This window comes from Dipodomys ordii, unplaced genomic scaffold, assembly GCF_000151885.1.
Source record: "Dipodomys ordii isolate 6190 unplaced genomic scaffold, Dord_2.0 Scaffold139, whole genome shotgun sequence".
In the NCBI taxonomy this organism is placed as follows: Eukaryota; Metazoa; Chordata; class Mammalia; order Rodentia; family Heteromyidae; genus Dipodomys; species Dipodomys ordii.
Window position 1 is genome coordinate 1,803,579 of NW_012267355.1, and position 26,065 is coordinate 1,829,643.

A 26,065-nucleotide genomic window follows, 5' to 3' on the forward strand; every position below is an offset into this window, starting at 1 on the left:
CTTCCTTCCTCCTTCCCTCCTTCCCTCCCTCCCTCCTTCCCTCCCTCCCTCTCTTCCTTCCTGCCTTTCTGCCCATCTGCCTGCTTGCCTTCCTCCTTCTTTTCTTTTCCTTCTCTTTCCTTTCCTTTTCCTTTCCTTTTCTTTCCTTTTGCAGTTTTGAGATTTAGACATAGGATTTGTGCTTGCTACACTGATACTGTAGTGCTTAAGTCATGCCTTCAGCCCTCTGGATATTTGTTGAGATAGGATCTTTCTTTTTTGCCAGGCTAACCTGGATTACAATCCTTCTAATCTTCACTAGTAGCTGAGATAAAAGACATGCACCAGGAGACCAGTGTTTTCTTTCTGCCTGAGCTGGCTTGGAGCCATGATCCTCCAAATCATAGTGTTCCAGGTCACTATAGTGACAGATGCCTACCACAACTCTCAGCTACTGATTGAAATAAAGTTTTGCAAACTTTTTGTCCACGCTGTCCTCCAACCTTAATCTTCCTGATCCCTACCTCCTTCTTAGAAGTAGGATTGTAGGCCTGAGCCCTGGCCTGACAAAATTTCTTTTTATTTATTTATTTAATTTTTAAAACTTATCTTCAGTTGTACATAGGGGTTCCAGTTCAATATATCTATTTATTAGGAAAATGCCTCTTGATCCATGTTATTGACACAAATATTTATAATTATATCATTTATACTGAATGAGGAAAAAGTTACATATACTTACTTACATTTAGAATCAGAAAAACAAAACAATGAAATAATCCTACTTATAACATCTAAATATGCTTCCATCTATATAAACTGACTTGAAATAACAGAGATTAGGATTTGCTTTTTTATTTTTTTTTGGTCAGTTGTGGGGCTTGAACTCTGGGCCTGAGTGCTGTCCCTCAGCTCTTCAGCTCAAGACTAGCGCTCTACCACTTGAACTACAGTGCCACTTCCAGTTTTCTGGTGGTTTATTAGAGATAAGAGTTTCATGGACTTTCCTGCCCTGGCTTGCTTTGAAAATTGATCATCAGATCTCAGCCTCCTGAGTAGCTAGGATTACAGGCGTGAGTGAAAAATCACTGCCTAGGACACATTTCCAATGCTTTTATCTTGCTTAATAGTCTCTGTTTAGAAAGAAATATACCATCTTTAGAAACACAATACCCTTAACTAAAGAGATCTCACTATACCTTTATGACCTCAGAGGTATACCTAAACAGAGACTATTAAGCAAGATAAAACCATTGGAAATGTGTCCTAGGCAGTGATTTTTCATTTCTTGTGAAAATGAATATGAATAACAAAAGTACATTAACATGAATATTGGAAATCTTCCTTTCACACGTACAGTGTTGATGTTCTATATCTAAAAAGTGATTCAGATTGACAAAAGCAATTCTATTTAGGGCATTTATATATGTTATATTTACATACATAGATACATATAGATACATTATTTTTTTAATTTTAGGGAAAACTTGGAGTTCCAGGATTACCAGGATATCCAGGAAGACAAGGTCCAAAGGTAAAATTATTCATTTATTTTATATAGTTTTTCAGCCTATTAGAAAAACATTAAAATTAATCACTCATGATTCCTTTACAGTTTGTAGAAGAGAAAATAAAGACTTAAAATTCAGTTTCCTTCTGTTTGGTCCTCAGGACTGCAAATAAAAAGTATTGATATATTAAACATTAAACTTAATATGCATGTTTATTACAGATGTGTGTATATATGCTTGTATATGTGTGTGTGAGTGTGTGTGTGTGTGTGTGTGTGTGTGTGTGTGTGTGTGAGATAGAAAAGGGCCATACATAGGGCATGTGAACATCTGAAGTGCAGGGATAATAGGAACCCTGGCAATCTGGGATTGGAGGATCATGGGAAATAGGATCATGAGAAGTACAGTTAGCTACTGCCTTGTAATTGGAATAAGGTCTTCCATGGAAGAAAATGAATATATTTTGAGTTCTACAGTGATATCCTTTAATTGTTCCTTAATAAATGAGATATGATAATATTTGATTATCTTACTTGTAAAGTTAAATACTAAAAATATGTGTTCCTTTTTAATCCATTCATACTTTTCCATGCTTCCAGGATTTCAGATACCATTGTAAGTTTGTTTATAAACTTGTTATAAACTTGTTATAAACTTTGCAATGTGAAAGGTATTTCATGATATCCTAAACTTACATATATGTTTACTTGTATGTTTGGATATATATACATATATGTATATGTATATATAGTCACCTGTGCCATATGACTGCTTTCCAAATGAATGGCAGCTGTGACCTGCACATCTGAACACTGTAGAGTATTTTTGTTTATATTTTATTTATTTTATAATTTTAGGGTTCCACTGGATTTCCCGGATTTCCAGGTGCCAACGGGGAGAAAGGTGCACGGGTATGACTTACTTTGTTTGGAACTAGTTGGTGTAAATGTCCCTGAATGAGCACCCATCTCTCATGAAGAAACTCGCTAATGTGGTTACCCTCACTGAGTACTGATGGAGTTTGCATTGTCTTTGGCAGGGTGTAGCTGGGAAACCAGGCCCTCGCGGTCAGCGTGGTCCAACGGTGGGTACTGTGTTTCACAACATTGACTTTGATTCGGGATTAATAATTTTAAGATATGTTTAGATCACATCTCTTTTGTACTCTCATTTGTAGGGTCCTCGAGGTTCGAGGGGAGCGAGAGGCCCCACTGGGAAGCCGGGCCTAAAGGTACCTTGGCAAATGTCATATTGGATGTCTGCCTCATCTCCTCTTCCCGAGGATGGAGGCTGTGGCAAAGAACCGAGACTCTTTTTTTTCAATTATTATTCTCTCTTTTCTTGTTGCCAGGGCACTTCTGGTGGAGATGGCCCTCCAGGCCCTCCTGGTGAAAGGGTATGTATCAGAGAAAATCTAATTGTGTGTGTGTGTGTGTGTGTGTGTACCAGTATTTAAAATTCTGGGAAAAATATGCAAATGCATATATGGAAACACATATGCAGATACGCAAATGCATGCACACATTCATCCTCATAATCTAGTCCCAGTTAAGAAATTCTTGTTCTTCAATTATTTGTTTTTACTCCATAATTTAAAAAGTTAAACTGGTTATATGCACTGAGTTCTGTTATAGAAATAAAGAATACTATGTGCAATTGGCCTAAGACATCACTCTTAAGTTCAGGACAAATAAAGATTTTTGTCTTAAATATATTTTTAAGTACCTTTACATATACCCTGTGTCTTCTTGTCCTTATTAGTAGTCAATTTGCCTCAGGTTTTGCCAGTGACATTACTATATTAGGCTGGTAGTATACAAGCTACCATAGCCATTAAGCCAGAATCAATACACATTCAAGTCAGGATAAAACATCTATCTATTCCAGTAATTAGGAAAAAAAATAGTAAATTGACTTGCTATTGATGTAAAATAAATTCAAATACAGATGAGTAAGCATATCCTTTGTTTGGCTTTTAATTTTTTTCAAAAAGCAGCATTTTGATAGCTAGATTTTTCTGTAAGAATTTTCAATTTAAAATCTGTTACATACAAAGAAAATTGAAACTTTTCTTCACATTCTATTAAAAATAATTTAAGTATCATGAGGGCATTTCATGTATTTTCATATATTATCACATATTTGAAACTTAAAATGGTTGATGAACAGAAAATCACAAGTATGTTACTTTAAACTGAAAACAGCATAAATATTTCTTTTTTGTAAGAAGCAGTAAGTGAAATTGAGTTTCTATTGGTTAATAGAAGTATAACTAGCTAAGTCACAGAATAAACATTTAATTAGAGTGTCCTTACAACGTCATCTAATAATAAATTAAATTAAATTACTAAATTAAATTACTAAATGTTTCTCATTCTCAATGAACTATTCCTAATTAGGTCTATTCATGCTGTACATTTTGAAATCATAAGTAATACAAATATTTGATATATTTATGGATTAAGACATTTTAATGGGAGAATTCGGCTAAATTACTCAAAATGAATGAATTATTTATAGCACAGTTTAGTTTTTTATTTAAAATAGCAATTATTCTCTTCCTATGTCTTACATTTGTGTGTTTTATCAGAGTCTCTTTAAAATTGAATACAATGATTATATTATGATGTTATACTTTAATGTGGAACACACTTGTGTGATCCAACAGCTGGAGTACTAGTAACTGTAAAACCATTCTCAAAGTTAGGGTTATTATACACATAATCACAATAAACATTTGTATATATTCAGTTTTTGTATAATGAGTACCTGTTTTTCATGTTCTCCAAATTACATGGCACACTGCATTCTGACTTGACCTCATTTATTGGCAAGCATTTTTGAATATTATGAATTATTTTAGTTTTTCTTAAGCACACAGTTAAAGAATGATATAAGTATTTTCATATCATAATGTTTTTTAAAATATATGAATAGGTATATTGAAGTAGACTAGTGTCATTCAATTAGAGAAAATGACACTTATTTTTGACCATTTAAATTACTACATCTTTAACTAACATATTGATAGTTAACTATATATATGACATATGTATGTGTTTTGTGTACATCTATCATCTGTCTACCAACATGCATGAATGCATCATGCATACATGTATACATACATGCATAGCTATCTAAATTCTTTAGGAAATTCTTCTAGTTAAACATGTCCCCTCATACTACTGATTTGCTAACTATGTCTTTGTTAAAGTTATCAGTTGTAGCTTCTAATTGGCCTGAGTTTGCCAAATTTAGGAAACCAAAACTAAACCAAAATAACAAAAGGGTAGATATAAAAATAAAACTGAAGTTTACATAAATTAGTCATTTTTAAATTTTTTTATATTTTTTTATTGTAAAGACTATACAGAGGGGTTACAGTTACATGAGTAAGGTAATGAGTACATTTCCTATCAGGCATTGTTACCCTCTTCTTTGTTTTGCCCCTACCTCCCCACCTCCCCAACTACTCCCTCCCCCACCCCAAGTTGTAAAGTTCATTGTCAACATGGGGTTTTGTACATCTATAAATGAGTAATTTTTGACCTAAATAACACTCTTGCAAGATTTACAGCATATTAAACGTTTTAATGATTTACCTACAATTCAACTCTCAGTAGGCTTGGGTAATCCAAATGGGTTCCAAAACAGTCTTTACACAGTTTTTATAAACACTTGTACTAGAGTAGACTAGAGCAGGGGGTACTGGAAACAGCAGCCGGCACTGAATGCTGCCAACTGAACTCTGCACTAAATGAACTCTGCCTTTTCCTATTCAGATATGCCTATAATCAAGTTTAGATGATAAATTAGGCACCATAAGAGTTAACAAGAACAACTAATAATGTACTAGAAGAACTGTAGTGCACTATTGAAAAATTAATAATATTGTTCCTCCTGTGCTTTTAGGTTATTATTAAGTAAAATAATGGGGGCTTGAACACAAACACAGCAGTACCTTGTTAGCCCATGCTGAATGGCTGACAAGTATGTCATAGATGTACTGTGGATATTCTGAACAGAGGGTGTTACATCTGGGGTTCCACTGAACCCCATAGCATTAGGTTTCATCATGTTAATCACAATGGGGCATAGTTTAAAACATGTTGATCGTTTACAGTTAGGAGCAGGTACCCAGTAGTGAGTAACGTATAACCTCAGATATGAATGGGACATTATATTTTGATTAACACTAAAGAACCTGTGAACATTTTTCTATGGAATTCACAAATCAAAATCTACTTTCCTACAGATTTATTTTTTTCCTTAAAGGAATTAAAATGAAATTTAATTCTTCTGACACCTATGAAAGTTTGATAAAGCAAAGACATTTAAGAAATTAGGAAAACAGGGTTATTCACAAAATTTAAAGCATTCTGTCTGAAAATTTTATGCTTAAATAGATTTTTGTTTATGATTTTTATGATAAGCTTTTGAAAATCGGTATTTTCTAGTTTAATGAGATTTTTTAAACATATAAATTCTTTACATTTCCCCAGTGCTTTGGTAATTTTATGTCACATTAATTTTGATGTTAGGATAAATGCTGGTAATAATAAAAAAAATTGTGTTGGTTTCTGTGGTAGCATTGGAGGAGAACTGGTAATGTGAATTTTCCTTATGAAGGCCTAATTAATTTATACAGTAGTAACTCAAAAGCAAATTCTGTTAAAGACCAATGCCAGTAAGTTTCATTTTTAATTAGAAAATAGGTAAATCCTATCCTAATTTTATTACTTAGAAAATATTACTTATATTATCTTCCATTTTACATATCTTCATTTGAGAACTAGGACTATATTTTGGACATCTTATCTTTTTCTCTTCTTTTTCTGCCCCCAGTTCCATCATTGTAACTGGGTCCGCTATATGCTTTTGAAAGACATGTAAGTGAGAGTTGAATAATACAGCCAATTAAGCATCAAACAGGAATAACAATATAAATATATATTTGGATTGAATCTTAATAAGAATAATTATAAAATAAAGTTCTTTTTTTAGCTTGCCTAGCAAAATGCCTGATATATTAGACACACAAGTTATAAATGATAGCGAAAATGCCACAACATAGCTGGCCTAGTTAGAAATATCTTTTATGATCTTGTTGTGATAATTGCATACTTTTCTTTGGGTCATGTGTTCCTGGAACCAGAATTTTGATAGAGGTAATTTTAGACATCATTTTTCTTTTGGAGTGCTAAAGAATTGAATCGAAATATATTTCATAAATGTTTCTATCCAATGTTTAAGTAAAAAACCAAATCAGTCAAACTTTTCATTTCAATGTACATGCTATTCACTGTATATAAGAACTGTAAATATTGAGAGTATCCCTATGATAGGAGTACTGATTTGAAGGGGATTCCATCACATGAAAAAGCTCCAGCCATGTGATTATGGGTGATGATGAAGTTGCATAACCACTCTTCTATTCCTCTGTAGAAGTTGGACACCATGTTGTATTTAGTCTGTAGAAATTATCTGCACATGATAGATTATGGCTTTTTAAACACATTGGTAAAATGTCCCCCCCTTTTTTGTTTTAATTTTCAGGGCCCTCAAGGACCTCAAGGTCCAGTCGGATTCCCAGGACCCAAAGGCCCCCCTGTAAGTGTCACAGGTCCTCTTTTTCTTCATTTGATATTGTTTTCACTTTTTGGAGGGCTTAGTTTACAATTTAAATAGTTTTTAGATGTAAAGATTGGTAAAATTCTCTATAAAGTTCCTTTAATGTGTCAAAGAATGTATTTTAATGTACAAAGTTCATATCCTGTATTTCATTTATAAATACTAAGCTGAATTTAACTTAAATTCCTCTTATTAAGTACTCTTTGAAATATACCAGTCACCTGAAGGTATCTATCTATCTATCTATCTATTTATCTGTCTGTCTGTCTATCTACATTTGTTAACTAATCTCTATTGCAATGAATATAATTTAAGGCAGTAAAACTGTTATCAGATAACAAATATTGCCTATTTATAAAACTCACTTTTATTGTCCATTATTAAATGGAATCTTCTCATCTTCCTTCATTTACTCTTTCCCCAGTTTTCCTTTCAGCATTCTGGTATTTACATGCCGTGAAGATTCATTCAATAATTCATTCATATTGTTTTTGTGTGTATAATGCATTGTGTGAAAATACAAAGAAAACCCTTACTGAATAATAGCTCTTTCATTAAATTTTCCCACAGAAATGTTCTTTAGAATATCACCATCACAGCTCTTTACAAATTCATTGTAACACATTATTTTTATACTTACATGTTCATGGGAAAAGAGCATAGTCTCTGATGTTCAGCTGTTATTGTTTACCTTTCATTTGCAATCTGGTCAGCTTCTTAATCCAATATAGCCCTGCAATATCAGCAACATGTATTTTGAAGCCATATGCTTCAATAATGTTTAGTAACAAAAAATGTCATGAGATATACAACCTTTTCTTTCCATTTATACTCACCTATGTGGGTATGAATTATTTTCCTGATATCACATGATGTTGATTCTTTAAAAAAGAAACATTTGCATCATGTCCCCTGAGACTTTTATCAGTCTATTCTTTTAAGTGTCTTTCTGGCAGGGTGAGTCATTGATCACCATGCATTCATTCTTATCTCTAAGGGGTACTAGCAACATAATAAATACCTACACTCAAGATGCATGTAGCCTACTTGGAAAGACACGACACTGTTAGAAATACTGCTCTCATGGCTAAACAGAATAGCTTTTATACTCTTTTCTGTAGAGTGAAATAATAAAGCATGAAATAAGAAGTACCCACAATTTCTCTGGCATTGTTTTTATGTAGTTGGAAAAAATACTTTTATCTCTTTGGCATAAAAATAAAAAATGGAGGTGAAGGAAGAAGATTAATCTACATACTAAGTGGTATATCTTTATGGTATCAGGAATTAATTTGCTCAGACAGGTACATGCTTGCATGAGTGTGTGTGCATGCACACACACAAGGAATATTCTAAGAAAATTGGAAATTAGAAGAGAAGAAATATTCTTAGACAACTATTTATATTTTCTTTTTATGAATTGTCTCTGATTTTTACCCAATAGATAAAAAGGCAGCAGATTTTAATGAATAGTAGTAGTCTTTTAAATAATGCTTAAACTTTTTGAAATCTCATGACAATTGGTTTGCTTTATTTTATTAAATGGTAATATCAAGCCACTACAATTAAGAGTGATTGCTTATATTAAAAATGCAGACTTAGGTCAAGATAAATGATAATGGTTAATCTTAAAGCCATTAGCTCTATTCTCTGAAACTAAGATCATAACTAAACATCTTATAATGTTTATCCCTAAATGACATCATTTACATCTACAATCTCTATTTTAAAGGATTAAATTTTATAAGAGAAGTACAGATGAGTTGAAAAGGAGAAGTTATTCACTGGTCAAACATCGAAGAGCTAGTATACTAGCTTGAAAGAAATTAAAAAAGTAAACCATTGCAAATATTGCTTTTGAAAGTTAAGAGTGAATGAAATGCATTCAAATGTTTGATGTTCAGGATAAAGTTCTAAATCTTTTTCTTATGCTTAGTTATCATGATAGAATCCTAGTAAAGTCACATGGGTACATACTATCATGAATAACTTGAACTGAATATCAATATCAACAACCTAATGCTGATCATCTCTGTCAGCAAACAGCAGAGGTATTAGCTGTCTATATTTATGAATGTGTTGGAAATGGGTCTCTTGTTTAGTGATTATGATATACTTTACTTTAGAGCTACTTTTTCTATTGTGGGGGAAATGGACCCACATTTACTGTACTTTGGAGGGCATGCTCTGTATTTAGTAAAACCTTCAGTATTGACCTAAATTGGAAAACATTCATTCCCATCTGACTTAAAATAGCGACAAAGAAGAAAAATTGTTGATATTTGATGTTCTGAGAAACTTGATGTAGATGAAAGATTCTAGTAGTGAACACTTTCTATGTTTTATGTCAAAACTGAGAGCAGAGAGGAGTATGACATTGCTATATACCTAGAGACTAATGCATTGATCCATTGTCTTATGTTTTTGAAAGGAAACCTAAGAAATATAGTTAAACACTCTTTATTAGAAACAGTCCAGTCTTGAAAGGAGAGAAATTACAATAGAATCACTGCGGTGGTCCTGAAAAAACATGAACAAGCCATGCCTCTGTGAAATAGAAAGCAGTTTTTAATTAAATCTGGTAATTCCCATGACAATGTGCAATGCAGATGTGATTAGAGAACAAGAGTGCCTGTATCTCCACTAGCAACTCCAAAGAAGTGTTACTTAGGTGAAATTGGTGCAAGAATGCTATCTGTGAAAATGATAGTATTTTTGAACTAAATCTTTGGTTCAGACCCACCGTGTAAATACACACACACACACACACACACACACACACACACACACACCTACACGCTTGCTTTGCATGGATGAAGCCCTGGGTTCTATTCCTCAGTACCACATAAGCAGAAAAAGCCAAGGTGGCACTGTGGCTCAAGTGGTAGAGTCCTAGCCTTGAGCTGAAGAGCTGAGAGACAGCACCTAGGCCCAGAATTCAGGACCCATGACTGACCAAAAAAAAAAAATATATATATATACATATTTATTTCAAATATATACATATATATTTATTTCATATACGTACATATATATGAAAATTTATTTCCATAATTATCATGTTATAAGAGATTAGTCTATTATCATTAAAAGTGTCACTATTGAATCAATATTCAGTTTCTCAGAGAGTTGAGAATATTTCTTTTCTTCCCTGTTAACCATGTTTTGACATTTGAATTCCTAAATAACAGATTCTGGGGGCAAATAAGTAATCTACAAAACAAATCAGGAAGGGATCTCTTGCTACTATGTCACTAAAATATAGGAACTTGGCAGTTTGCGTTACATAATTAGTTAATTTCTTTTATTAATCCCCATGACATGAAAAAGGGCATTAAATACCATAAATAGCAGTAATTGGAATAAATAGCACAACAGATTTGCTCTTTAGTACTTAACTTTTTGCTTTCCAAGGGCAATTTTAGACAATCTGAAGGAAAAGTTGGTTCTGATGACATGTAGACTTAATCCTAGCATATTGTTTCCTTTACTGAAAACAGATTAAGGGGTACAGTGCATTGTTTTGGTGGGGTTTTGTTGTTGTTGTTGTTTTTGTCATTTCTTTTTCATTTTGGTTAAAAACGACAGATCACCACTAGAGGACACTAGCTTTCTCTGTTATCCTTATTTCAATGTATAAGGAGCCCAGTTATAAAACATGTTTGGAATATATTCTATTTTTTAAAAAAAATTAGCCTCAGTTAGAGCTAGAGAATTATATTAGCAGACTTATGCACTTATATATAAATTCTCCTGAACATCTGCAAAATAAACAGAACATTAAATGATGGTATAATGGACAACTGTTTAAATGTACTGCATTTAAATGATAATCCAAGAAATATTGATGGCATGGAATGTTTAATATTTGTGATTTCAGGGGCCGCCTGGGAAAGATGGGCTTCCAGGACACCCTGGGCAACGTGGAGAAACTGTAAGTAGCAGCATTTTCTTGATTGAAATTTCCTATTTCTACTACCTCTGCAGGTCATAAAGGATAACTTCATCACTAACAATCAAATTACCATTTGTAGGACAATCAGGTACATGAATTGCATTGGATCTCTATTAATACCTTTAAATAAATGCATAAGTAAAGCAAAGCTTATACTCAGTCAAATTGGAAAAAACAGAGTATGAATTGATATGATTACTCTTATTATCGAGACCAGAGTTTTAAGATTGAATAGACAGGGGAGGACCCCTTGTATTTTGGATAGTTCCACCAGGGTTTGTCCTTGACCCTTTCTCTGAGATCTATTGACAGATACATAACTCCCAAACTTATCACCTTCTTCCTATCTAAAAGAAAAGAAAGATACAAAACAAACGCATGTTGTGAGCATAATAGCAGAACAATTCCTCCAATTCCACAAGGATGACATGGTTGATGATGTCAGAACCATTAAGGGCAATGGACCTGAAACTGCATCAAATGTTTAAAAGGAAACTGTAGACTGAAAAAAAAAGTATATAATTTAATTTTATCTGACAACTGTAACCAATTGTGTTCAACAATACATTCCTGCAACAAAATACCTGACACACATACTTGTAAGAAGGAAGATTTATATTAGCTAATGATCCTAGAAGTTTCCATCCAGGATCCATAGCTCCAGTTTCAGGGCCTGGGGCAGTGGGACTATGTGTGGAAGAGGCTGGTTATCTCATGGATGCCAGGAAGAAGAGAGGGGGAAGGCCAGTCATAGTGAGCACTCTTCTTTCTTTCTTTCCTCTTTTTTTCCACCAGTTCCCCGTCTATTGGATAGTTAAAATTATGTTCAGGGAGGTGTTACCCATGTGGTTAATTCTGTCTGGAAATATTACTACAGATATACCCAGGGATGTGCTTGACCAGTTTCCTAGGTACCTCTGTATCCAGTCAAATTATAATCCAGATCACAAATTTACCACTCATCAAGCTCTTCCTTAAAATTAAGCCAAATATAAGCCTTTTGACTTGAGCCAAAAGGCTCATGTCCACCTTGTAATCCAAAATTAATTCAGTACACATCAGTGAATCCCCATAGTTCCAACACTGTCTCATATTACACTCAAGGTAGATTCTGAGCTGTAAATCTCTAAAGATACAAGTATGTTACATACTCCAGATGCACAATTGCAGAGTATAAACGGTACCATTCCAAAACAGTGCAACAAGGTACAGGAATACGAGATGAAACCAAAGCAAGACCAAAACCTTGTGGGGTAGACACTAAAACTTACGGTTCTGGGCTTGGTGTTCAAGGGACAGGCTGGTGGGACTGTGGACACTACATGACTTGGGCAGCCTTGTTCCTGTGACCTTTGCTTTTGTAATGCTCATGTCCTCTCTCTCAGGCTGGTTGTATTCACTTGCTGTCTGCAGCTTTCCTTGTCAGATATTCCATGTACATGCACCTCTAGTTTCCTGACCTTTCTTGCATTTTCAGCTTCCCCCTCACAATCCCCAGCTGGGGGACGCTGGTAGGGATTCTGACCATGGCAGACATTGCATGATCCCCCAGACCACTTGAAATGTGGCTGGAAATGTCTGCAGCCTCATCACTCTCTAATTCTGTATGCTTGCTAAGCCAGCATCACATGGACAATGCCAAGCTTTAATACCAGCTTGAGTAGTTGTGCAGTGCCTTCTGAGTAGCTATATGTCAGAATACAGAAAACTGTCCAGTTAGCTCTATGAGTAGTATGTTCCAGTCTCTCTTCTCAAAGCAGTCTTTCAAATGAGTTAAATTTTTTGCATTGACACTCAGATCCCTAGGCACTGTCTGTGAGCTTTCTGCTCAAGTCATAACTCTACTTCTAGCTTTCTAGTGGTTAATTGGAGATAAGAGTCTCAAAGACTTTCCTGCCTGGGCTGAATTTGAACCCCGATCCTCAGATCTCAGCCTCCTGAGTAGCTAGGATTATGGGTGTGAGCCTATAATCTGAGCAGAATGCCCTGATAATTCTTAAGATGGCCTTAGGGCCTCTTTGCTAGTGTCCGAGTACAAAACATTTTTCTTCTTGTAAGAATTCTTCTATTTATTAGGTTCTCATGGAAAAAAGCAGTAATTTCTGTACAATTGTACTCACAAATTCACAAATATTTAAGTGAAGCAAATAACCCTGTAGATAAGACCTATACCTTATTACCATATTCTATCCTGACTGGGATTTAAACGATATCCTTGTACAAGAGTTAGAATAAAAGAAAAAGAGAATTTAACTTTGCTGTATTTATATATGTGTGTGTGTCTATGTATATGTATATACATATATATGTATTTATACATGTATATATATATACACACACACAAATATATATATATATATATACATAGACACACATACAAACCTAAGACCTGCACACGTGGGCTACAAGATAATATATATACACACATATATATGTATATACCCATACACATATATACATATACACATATACATATATGCACATATCTATATACAAATATACACACATATATATGTGTGTATATGTATATACATATACACACATATATATACATATATATATACATGCATATATGTGTATATATATATGTATATATACCTAAGGCCTGCGTACATGGGCTACAAGAAAATGAATAAACTAGTACATGTGTGGATTGCAAATAAATTAATCAATTAATTTCAATCTATTAGTATAACTGTTTCTGTGTGCTGTTGATCTCATAGTTACTAAGACAAAAAGCTCTATAAAATTTTCAACTTTTTGAGTTTGAGAATTAGATCATCCCCTTCAAGTCACACTTACTGAATAACTGTTGGAAAGATGGTAATGCAAATCAAGTGAACATTTCACACAAATATGTAGTGTGTAGCTCTTCAAAGACAAAGGGACAATCAGCACAGCTAGAAAGGACATGTTTTCAAAGCTGAAGATGCCAACTAGAGATGCAGACTCGGCTGAACTTTGCCACTAATGTTGCTTGATGCATACTTATTACTTGTTTTGGCTGTCTTTCTGTGAGATGGGAGATGGTGATTCTAGCTAATGTGGACAAGTGAATGAATTTGATTGGAAAAGTGTTGTAATTGCCGAGAAAAAAAAGAAAATTACCCTTTGTATAAGATGAGTTTTACAGGAATAAGAGAAGAGACTATCTTTTGAGAGTTTCATAAGGATTAAATGACTAATTGTGGAGGCTACAGGAAAGAAATTTTCTTATTATTTCCCTCAGCATTAATTGGCTTAGCTATTGAGACTACAGCTCTATTTGAAACTTGGGAGTTGGAAGAACTATTTTTTTTATCTTCCTTTATCATGACAATGTGTTTTGAAATAAGTCACTTTTTTTTCTTTTTTGTCTTGTTCTGTGTGTGTGTGTGTGCGCGCGCACACGTGTGCGTGCACGCAAGACCTTGGGCTTGAGCTAAGAGCCTGGATGTTGTTCCTGAACACTTTTTTTTTTTTGCTCAAGGATAGTACTCTACCCCTCGAGCCACAGCTCTGCCTCCATATTTTTTTGGTGGACAATTGACAAGAAGAGTCTCAAGGACATTCTTGCCCCAACTGGCATCGAACTGGGATCCTCAAGATTTCAGCCTCCTGAGTACCTAGATTTTTAGGAGTGAGCCACCAGCACATGGCTTACCCTTTACTTTCTCATTAATGGACTCAATAGATACTCTTGCCAGAAGGGTGCACACAGCAATCTCAGTTATGTGAGAGTCATCATTAGGAGGATTGCAGTTTGAGGCTGACCTGGACTACTGACTTGAGGTCATATCTGAAAAATAACTGAAATGCACAAAAGGCTGAGACAGGATTCAAATGGTAGAGTACTTGCCTATTCAGCACAAGCCCTGAGATCAAACCTCAAGTATTAACAGAAGAAAGAAGGAAGGAAGGAAGGAAGGAAAGATGGAAGGAAGGAAGGAAGGAAGGAAAGAAAGAAAGAAGGAGAGAGAGAGAGGAAGGAAGGAAGGAAGGAAGAAAGGGAGACAGAAAGCAAGAAAGAAAGAAAAGAAGAAAGAAAGAAAGAAAGGAAGGAAGAAAGAAAGAAGAGAAAGAAGGAAGAAAAGCAATATGTTTAAATTATGAGTTATTTCATCCAAAGATGAAATATGTATATTCTTTGGCCTGGAATAGCATTACTAAAGAAAAAAATAAAGTCCATATTTTTACACCAGCTTCATCATATTAACTTAATTTTTTAAAAGCTTACTGAATATGGTAGCTTCATCATAACTTGATATGTGGAAGAGCAAAACAAATTGAGTTTTAGGAGAACTGGACAGTCATAACTTATACTTAACATTTGAAAAGAAGGGTTTCTACCCAAAAGGTGACTTTCTTTTATCTTAAGTAGCAATCCAATTGTCCAGTTAAATATCTACATTTAATTCTTCCTCCAGTTTTTATAGATTATGCTTTTGTTTCCTTAGGGATTTCAAGGCAAGACAGGTCCCCCTGGACCAGGAGGTGTGGTTGGACCACAGGTATGTGGCTTTCCTTTATTGTTCTAAAGATTCATTTCTTATGTGTATCTTTACACTTTACCAAGTGCATAGAAATATATCCATTGATTACAATTCCAAATGATCTCATTTTAGATTTCTGATTACATTTCAATATATGGAAGTTGCCACGATCCAATGTACCTCAGTTCACTGGTGTCACTAAAGATAGTTTTCATTTGCCTAAATGAATAAAAGAGAATAATGATAATGAAGCAGAAAACTCACAGAGAAATTGACACTAACGCATAACCTCTATATTGTAACATCCAATTTTAAACCCAGGGATTTTAATTAAATGAACTAACCACCCATAATTTATCATAGCATAAGAACTTTTGAGTATTAATTAGATCTAGAAATATGATAGTTTAATACACTGTCCCACAGATATTTTAGTATTTGCAATGAACTGCATTTTAAGTTTTAAGATATTTGAAAAGATTTTTTTGATTTTATAAGTGTTATTTACCTCAGAATGAAAATCTTAGATTTTTGGCAGGGGGAATATGTGTGAGTAATTGCAATTTCTAGTAGTACTCAATATAGATAGGACACAGTCTCAATCTAGCTCACTAGCCTGAGTTAAACTATTTCTTAGCAAGAGATAATAAATCATGGGAATAGAACATAATACTTATCCTTTTTATCAAAATGTATTGACTGGAAAGAAGATTTAGGTTATTAAGGTGGGATTTTACCACAGTGAAGTAATCAGAGCAGTTAATAAGTGTCTCACTTAATTGCTTTAAGTACTCTTTTCTTTCCCCCAAAATACTTTTCAGCACTCTCGCACACACACAAAAAACGAATGTACTTGAGCACTGTTCCTTAGCTTATTTTGTTCAACACTACCACTCTACCACTTGAGCCACATCTCTGTTTCTGGCTTTTCAATGGTTAGCTGGAGATAAGAGTCTTAGAGATCTCAGATCTCAGCCTCAAATTATAGGCATAAACCAACCACCAGCACCCAGCACACTTTTTATCTTTATTTTTTAAATTATCTTTACCTGGTTGCACAAAGGAATTTTAACTCCACCTGTCGCTTTTTAAATTAAGATGCACCTGGCTCATGTTTTTTCAGTGATGATTGCTATTGAATTAACATGTTTTTAATTTTTGTTGTTGAAGTTCTAATCTTAGTGTCCAGATTTTCAAGGGAAAAAAAAGCCATTTGGGGGAATGTGTTTGCACATTAATGATACCTTGGAGATTTTCATTAATTACAGAGATAAAGGCATTTAAATTCAGAGCTTTATGTCATCATTTCTTCTGTCTCCAAAACTGAAAGTTAGAAATATGTTGCCATTTTAGAAAAAAAAATCAGGAAGTGCTATGACAGAGCAGCTTCCATCATATATTCTACCATTTAATGACCTCAGCATCTGGAATCTTTCTCTTTGACTTAAATCCTTTGCTTTGCTTTTCTGCTCTAAGTGGAGACAGAAAGCCACTGGTCACCATTTTCTATTTATACTTCAAACCTTATTACACTTAAGCACCAAAAAACAGCACCACTTGGGGACTTGTAAACAGCCTGACATTTTTCACATTGGCATTGCTTGCAATTTAAAACAGCCAGCTATTTGTTACAGCCTTCAGCCTGGAGGTGCTGCAGGCCCCAACACACTGACTTCCAGATGCCTCTGCCACATTCTTTGTCAAATGAATATAAATTAACATTCCGGAGTTCTCTAGTTCATGGAACCCCCAAAGGGAGCCATTTAAGGTTGTTTGGGTTTCCAGGGATCTTGGCTTATTAGCAAGCAGGGATTCATTGAGTCTTTACCAGTGTGGAACCAGTGCCATTTATCCATTTATTCTTAAATTAGTTTGGCACCTTATAAAAAAGAGAAATGAGATGAAACCGCAGTTATAAAAAATAAAAATTCAGTCTTTGCCAGGAGTTGGTGGCGCACATCTGTAATCTTAGCTACTCGGGAGGCTGAGATCTGAGGATCGTGCTTCAAAGCCAGCTGGGGCAGGATTGTCCGTGAGATTCTTCTCTCCAATGAACCACCAGAAAACTGGAAATGGTGCTGTGGCTCCGAGTGGTTGAGCACTAGGAGAACAGAGACAGCACCCGGCCCTGGAGTTCAAGCCCCATGACCAACAAAAACAAACCAACAAAATTCATACAGTCTTAATACTCGATCCAGCCTCTCACGCTGAAGCAATTCTAGTATTAAAGAAAGTATCTCTTCAGACTTTATGTTTTTCCGTTGGATATTCTAAACAAGATGGAGTGTCATCCTCTCAGAACTTTACCCGATCCGATTCTCTCATTGTGTTATGAGATGTGCTTCAAAGGTTATCATGAAACCTAAATGAGAATAGAGAACTTGTGTGATACGCAGTGCTCCTTATTATTGAAAGGACAATATTGAAACAAAACTCTAACAGAGTTTTATTGGTTTAATTTAGGGACCAACGGGTGAGACTGGTCCAATAGGTGAACGTGGACATCCTGGACCTCCTGGACCACCTGGAGAGCAAGGGCTTCCTGGTGCTGCAGGAAAAGAAGGTGCAAAGGTACTGAATGCCTATGGTCTCCTCTTGACTCAGAACATCCATTTACTTCCTTTATAATTCTCACCATGTTCCCTTCATTCTGTGTAGTTTGCCATAGTGTCACTAAGGTGTGTCAGGAAGACATTTAATGTAGATATTACCAAATAGTACTATACAACCAATTAGCTCACTGACCATAAACTAATTCTTGCTTATTCTTGTCTACATATCATTCATTCATCTTTATGTATTTATATGTATACACATATTTGTGGCTTACCACAGAATAGTCTCATGATTAAATAATATATAAGTTTGGCTTACAGGTTTTATTTATAGGTTGGAAATCATCACAGTTTTATTGTAGAAAATATTTTGAATTAACAGATACATGTTGCATTTTTTTAAGGGTGACCCAGGTCCTCAAGGTATCTCAGGAAAAGATGGACCAGCAGGGTTACGCGGTTTCCCAGGTGAACGAGGTCTTCCTGGAGCTCAGGTACCATCAACATATACATGAGCAAATAAGTCAGATTTCTTCTTTGAAGCACTTTTCTTGGAGCTTCACTAAAGCATCATGAATAATTAAGAGAGAATATACAAACCTAAGTACTTGAATATCACGGTGTTTGTATTTGTGTCAGGTAGTATTTATGGGTGCATTTTGTCAGTTATGTCTCCTTCTATTTATATTCATTCCTCATTGCTTCGTTTCTCTCTCTTTTTAAACTTTCCCAGGGTGCACCTGGACTGAAGGGAGGAGAAGGCCCCCAGGGCCCACCAGGTCCAGTTGTAAGTATGGTGATAATAAATAGACCTGCTATCTGTGGTTGCAAATTACAGCCCTTCTTTCATTACTCTCCTGCTGTGATCCCACAGCATGTGGAGAGAAAATAAACACATGTCAATCAAACCAGTCAATGCTTGCTTTCTACTAATTGCATGCACTAATGAGTGCAGAAACAGGAAGGTTTAGACAATTGGAAATGTTTGCTTCTGCCTCTGTCAAGCTTATGGAAGGTTTGGAAATAATATAGGTTGAAGTTTTTTATTCATTCAAGGGCTTCCTCTTATTTAAAAATGTAATATAAAAGATTGTAAACTAAGACTCAGTTTCTTATTTTATATATTGCCATTCATTTTTAGAAAACCTTAGTTTATCTGATTCTAAGTAATTGACAAGACTTGAATTTTTTCAGGGATATAGAAAAACCTCACAAACATGACAAATATGTGCACTCTGTTATCTGTGCTATTTTATGGTAATTATCAAGCATGTAATAATGGAAAAATAGGTAAATATCAGATTTTCCTAATTTTTTCTTGTTTTTCAATAAATATATTTCATTACCTTTAATAAGGTAATATTATAAGGTAATAAAATAATAAGGTGAAAAATGGTTGTAACTCATTCCTAATTCTTTCCTTCCTTCCTTCCTTCCTTTCTTTTTTCTCTCTTTCTCTCTTTCTTTCTCTCTTTTCTTAATTTTCCAGTCCTAGGGCTTGAACTCTGGGCTTAGGTGGTGCCTCTGAGTTTTTTGATCAAGGCTAGTGCTCTATCACTTGAGCCACAGCTCTACTTCTGTTTTTTTGTGGTTAATTAGAGATAGCCTCACAGACTTCCCTACCTGGTCTGGCTTTAAACTATGATCCTTAGATCTCAGCTTCCTGAGTAGCTAGGATTATAGGTATGAGCCACCAGTGCCAGGCTCATTACAAATTCTGAGTACAATGAATAGTGATAAGTGTTACCCCTTCCATCATTCCCCCCAGTTTTTCCAACCCCACCCATCCTAGTTCCATTTGCAAATATGTACATTGACTCTTCTGATGATATATATATATATATATATATATATATATATGTGTGTGTGTGTATACATGCATATGTATACATACATACATATATATATGTATATACATGCATAAATACACACATACATACTACACAGTGAAGTATAGAATACAGCCTTTGCTTTCTCTACAAATTCACCTTTGTTCCATCTGGGCTGTGAAATGTCACTAGAACATCCACAATCCAGTATGCAATGGCCTTTCTCATTCTTGATTTTATTTCTTTATCTTGAAGAGCTGAACATTCTCTTAAATCCCTTTACAACTTCTATCCACATTGTTTTGCATCTATATAATTACACATTCAAACCCTTTGATTTATCTTTCTTTCTTCATTTCTGACCCCTGTAGTATTTGTTCCAATATTTCATTCTTTCGTTGACAGTGATTTCATTCATCTCCTTGAGTCCATTGTTCTAAACCTTTCATTCATTATTTACATTGAGGTTTTATTTTTATTTTTACTTTAGTTCTATCCAGTCTAATTTATTAAACTTCCTTTCCCTTTGATGTTACTGGGGTTTTAACTGAAGACTTTGTCCTTACTAGTCAGTGGCTATACCACTTGAATCATGGCTCCTACTCCTTTGTGTTGTGCTGGGTCTTGTTGGTTATGTCCACGTTGCCCTACATCATCATCTTTGTCTTTACAGCCCTACCATAACTGGAATGACACATGTGGCTCAACATATTCAGAATTTGTCTGTTATAATAAGATTACACAAAAACTGTCTTTTCATGATTGCTTCTTTTTCTATTGAGGCGATATCCCCCCCTCCATTTTGTTTTTAACTTCATCCACATTGGAACCATGATCTACCCACTTCCAGTTTCCTGTGAAGCTTGATTGACAGACCTGTGCTGCCATGCACAGGCTTTTATTGGGGGAGATGTGTTCTTATGCACTTTTATCTCAGGCTAGTTTGAATCATGATCCTTCCAGTCTCTACCTCCAGAAAACCTAAGATTATAAGCATGAGCTACAGGTACTCAGCCATGTGTTTTGCCCCTCAAATCACTATGGTATTTTCTACTTTGTGAGTATGCATTTACATTTCTCCTTAATTTTACAGTACTCCACTCCATTTGTTACAATACTCCACTCTGTTGGGGAAACTCCTCAATCACAAAGTGGTAATGTTCACTACTAAGTTCTCTATAGACATATTGCCTCTATTCTAACCCCTCAGAGTTCCTGTTATGATTAGTATTTTAAAAATTATATCTGAATATAATTGTCTCTCATTAAGAGGTGAGCTTCCTATATTATTGTGGATATGTTTACAATTCAGTGTTTGGAACATAGCACTCATCTTTTTTCTTTTTTGGCCTGGCTTCAAAGTCTTTTATTTATTTATTTATTTATTGTGAAAATATTGTACAGAGGGGTTACTATTACATGGGCAAGGTAATGAGTACATTTCTTATCAAGCATTATTGCCTCCTCCTTTGTTTCCCCCTCCCATCCCACACCCCTGCTGCCCCCTTCTTTCCCCCAATAAATAACTGGGCTAAAGATTTAAAGAGAGACATCACTGAAGAGGAAACAATGGTGGCCAATAGACACATGAAGAAATGCTCAACCTCCCTAGCCATAAAAGAAATGTAAATCAAAACAACATTGAGATACCACCTCACCCCATATAATCAAGAACTATAATAACAACAGCTATAATCAAGAACTCTAATAACAACAGATGCTGGAGGGGATGTGGACAGAAGGGAACCTTACTTCATTATTGGTGGGAGTGTAAATTTGTTCAACCACTTTGGAAAGCAGTATGGAGGTTCCTCAAGACTCCACATAGAGCTCCCCTATGACCCAGCAATCCCTCTTTTATGCATTTACCCAAATAATCATATTTTTCTAACTATTCAAGTTAGCACAAGACTAATATTGAAATAAAGCTTGAAAAACAGCCAGGCACAGGTGTCTCATGCCTGTAATCCTAGCTACTCAGGAGAATAAGATGTAAGGATATTGGTTGAAAGCCAGCCTGGGCACAAAAGTCCCTAAGGCTCTTATTTCCAATTAACTACCAAAAAAGCCAAAAGTGTAGTTATGGCTCAAATGGTAGAGAGCTATCCTTGAGCAAAATAGCTGAAGGAAAGTACCCAAGCCCTGAGTTTAAGCCCCAGGACCAGCACATTAAAAAAAAGGAAAAGAAAGGAAAAGAAAAAAGAAAAGAAAAGAAAAGGAAAGAAAGGAAAAGAAAAAGAGCTTGTAGAACATAAAGATTCTGGGGATATGGTAACTAGTGTTTTTTGTAAGTGGATTGATGCTGCCCTTAGAGATGTAGAAAGTAGACTTGTTTACTCCAATGTAATGTCACAAAGATTTATGTAATTTTGGACATCTCCTGAAAAATTTTTAAGGAAGTACTCTAGTTATTAGATCTAGAATTTTATGGGATTGGTAAAATTGAGTAGAATATTTTAAATATAATCATAAATGAGTAGCTATGATGTTACCAGGAAATGTAAGTTGTTGAATAAGGAAAATTATATTTTGGACACAAAATATTCAATTTTCCAATAAAATGCCATCCATTTAATTAGCCCTTCAGATTCTATAGTAATCTCATTTAAACGATAAATGATTTTTAAATCAGGAATCACTGAACCATTGAAAACTGAATCATGACAGCAAGGATTAAATGACTTATAGCCATCCTTTTAGGGATTAAGAAAGCAAATTGTCCTGGGCATTTGCAGAGGTTGTAGCCAATGTATATCTCCAGGAGATAGAAGTATTCATGAATAATTATCCTGTTATTTATAGACTAATGCATCAAATGGAATGTTCTAATATGTTATCCATTTAATTGACTTCAGAAATCCTTTATTTGACAATTAGCAACAGTTAAGCACCACAGAAGATAGTGCTGACTCAATGTACACGATATGTGGCAAATGAAATAACACATGAAAGATGTGATAAATATTATTATAAGTTGGAGGGTGAGAAACAGGCTAAGGAAGGACATAACAGTAAATTTATGATTGCAGGGAAGGGAATCCTTGGAAAGGCCAGGGCTGGAGTTCACTAGACCTTGTCCTCACAGATTACAGAAGACTGTACAACTATTTAAGATAAAGAAAATGTTAGGCAGAAGAATATGATGGTTATGGAAGCATCTACTCCTTCTAAAGTAGAACATGCTTTGGGAGAAGCGAGGTTCATTGAATTTTTGTAAGAACAATCCACTTTGCTATGTATTTTACAGAACACCAAGGTAAAGCGGAAATATAATGTGGCATATGATTATCAAAGTTCTAAAGTGGCAAATGGGAGTGAAGTGAAGGTTTGAAGTAACTGGAACAAGTGAAGCAGAGTAAAAGAAATATTTAGGGATGCAACTTTTTCATGCATATTATGAAATATAAGAAGTTCTGTGATTCATATTAGGTCAAGTATTATTTTTAGTGGAAAATCATATGTTCACTATGTTGTTCACATGGATGTCAGTAAGCTACAATTATATCTAACTAGCAGTGAACTACAGAGAAAAATTGCTTTGGTGGGGACCAAAGACTGGTGTCTGTAGTATCACAAGGCTCTGAATCGATTATTCAAAATCAATTATTCATATGGTTTTTATACTAGCACCAGAATGATTACAGATTCAGATGACACTATTTTTATATATAGGGCTTTCTGGTTTGAAGAAAATACCAGAAATCTCTTCTTTGGTGGAACTGATTATTATGTTATCTTACAGTTAAATCTCAACATTTTGTTTACATACATTTGTTCATTTATTTAACAATTATATAACCTTTTGATCTTTACTACAGCCACCTATATAACAATGCAAAAAATGTATTGCTAGTAAGTACTTACCCTTTATGGAAGAAAGTTCATCTACACTTTGAGTTTCTCAATGACTGGCATCTACTATAATACATTTTATCTTGATGGTTAGTGTCCTAAGAGGACCATTCCCACCGTATTTATTTTGAATCTGTAAGTGGCTCCATGTTTTAATATTTGATTTAAATTTAATTTTACATAAGATAGATCTTCTCAGCAGTTCCAGTGAGTTTAAAGGATTTGAAAAGCATATTCCTTAAAAAGATTACTTGGAGATATTTAAGATTTGCAAATTTGCTCCATATTATTTGTTTAATCAATAGGTACCATCAGAGATTTTTCACTTTTCGTTTATTTATGTGTAAAATTAAATCACTGCAGAGCTCACTGATATTATAGATATCCAGGCTTGCCAAATATTTGTAATAACTAGTAGAAGAGAAACTTTCAATTGCAATTTCTGCACAAATATCCATCAAAAAATTCTCTGAATTTTGATCACTTGTTTAAAAGTTTATGAGCTGTGACAAGATCATGAGCAATATTTTAACCACAGACAAGTAATATATTTGTTATTAATTTTAATGCAGGGCCCACAAGTAAGATGGTAATCTAAAAATCTAATCTTATGAATGCTCTAAGGGAGAAATTAAAATAGTTATGCTTTGTAATAAAAATATAATATATTATAGCTACAAACTACATATACTCTCAGTGAGTCTAATCATTCTGTCCTTACTTGCAATACATTAAAATGATATCTAAAGAAACACTTTTATATGTCTTAATTAATTTTAATATCTTAATTATTTTAGATATCCTGATTAATTCTAACTATTAAACATGCTTCATGATCAACCTAACAAGTATTAGTTCTTTAGTAAAACCAATGAGTTATTTTCATAGGATAATTCAACCATAATACATTCAGTTAAACAATACATGCTTTTTTGGTAAATATTGATACTCCATATACTCGAGGAAAATGTACATTTGTTATAATGTTCTGCAAAATTTGAAAACTTATGCTGACTTCACATGAGACTTTTGGAGAATATATTTTTGAAACTTATCTAACATCCTCATACTTTCTTACGTACTAACTTATTTACATTCAATATGCATTATGTCCTTTCCTAGTTATATAAGTGAAATGCTAAATGAAAGACAAAGCCAAGGCATCTTGTATCGTTGGTTGTCGCTAAGGATTAATCTTGAGGGTGTTGCTTTTAGTCAGAGACAATTGGAAAATCTACAGTTGGATCACACATTGTCTAGTGCTGGTGTTTATTAGAAAAAATAGGATATTTTTGTTATTAGACTTGTAAGGAATATTTTTGCACTCTTCCTACTTCAGGAAATATTCTTTTGTTCTTTGTCTGCCTCCTCTCCTCCTGAATTTTCTCTCTTTTTCTTCCTCTAAAAATTAGATACAGATCTATGTTATTTTTATACTTAGGACTGTGTTTTTTGTACATAAAATACTAAGAAAATCTAACAATTATTTCTTTCTTCTGCACTGTCCTCCAGAGTCATTTACCAGAAATCTGTTATCTGGTTTATAATATACCACATGTTGTGGATTTTCTTTGTTAAAATAGTTTAATATCACACTAAATGTAATCAGTATTGATGGATGTGTAAACATTTGTTATCTAAAAAGTACTAACTACATTTTTCCATTGTAAGTCCTTATAAATAGTATTTGGTATATTCAATTTGCAAACAAGTTATTTCACAAAATTCTTCATGAATTAGTATGCAATATGGAAATTCTTTCTTAACATGTGTTAACATGTATACATAGATCTAAATACATTTGTCATTTAAATCAAGTTTAAACTATGTTTTTAGCCATAGTTTTAGCAAGTATTTTTCAAATTATTCATCTGACCTAGATTTAAGATTACCCACTATAAGTTAGTAAAAGTAGTGGTTCAGTTAGTCATGAAAACAATTTTAGGGAGAGATCATCATATTTTTTTACTTGTCTCTGACAACATCCGATCTGTATCTACTCCTTTTATGTGTTTTAATAATCAACAAACTTATTAATAGGAAATATTCATGTAGCTCAGAGAATTAGGTCAGGAAAATACGGTCAAGAAAATTAAGTGGCAAAGTAATTCCTCATACACTTGTAATAAATTAATTGGCCAGTGAAATTGATTGGGATGTGAATTTAAAGAATATCCTAGCTCAATCCTGTAATCCTAGCTATTCAGGAGGCTGAGATCTGAGGATCACGTTGCAAAGCCAGCCTGGGCAAGATAGTTTGTGAGACTCTTTTTTTTTTTTT

General features: G+C 34.3%; 1 protein-coding gene across 4 annotated transcripts in view; it reads left to right on the forward strand.

Annotated features, from left to right (window-relative positions):
• The window catches only part of Col11a1 (collagen, type XI, alpha 1), a 175,051-nt gene that overhangs the window by 93,112 nt on the left and 55,874 nt on the right, over window positions 1-26,065 (forward strand). For all 4 annotated transcript variants that reach the window (XM_013031401.1, XM_013031403.1, XM_013031400.1 and 1 more), the window contains 11 exons: window positions 1,460-1,513; window positions 2,348-2,401; window positions 2,530-2,574; window positions 2,668-2,721; window positions 2,842-2,886; window positions 7,047-7,100; window positions 11,002-11,055; window positions 15,513-15,566; window positions 18,012-18,119; window positions 18,508-18,597; window positions 18,837-18,890. In XM_013031401.1, coding sequence (XP_012886855.1) covers window positions 1,460-1,513; window positions 2,348-2,401; window positions 2,530-2,574; window positions 2,668-2,721; window positions 2,842-2,886; window positions 7,047-7,100; window positions 11,002-11,055; window positions 15,513-15,566; window positions 18,012-18,119; window positions 18,508-18,597; window positions 18,837-18,890 — 666 coding nt within the window. The remainder of the gene's footprint in view (window positions 1-1,459; window positions 1,514-2,347; window positions 2,402-2,529; window positions 2,575-2,667; window positions 2,722-2,841; window positions 2,887-7,046; window positions 7,101-11,001; window positions 11,056-15,512; window positions 15,567-18,011; window positions 18,120-18,507; window positions 18,598-18,836; window positions 18,891-26,065) is intronic.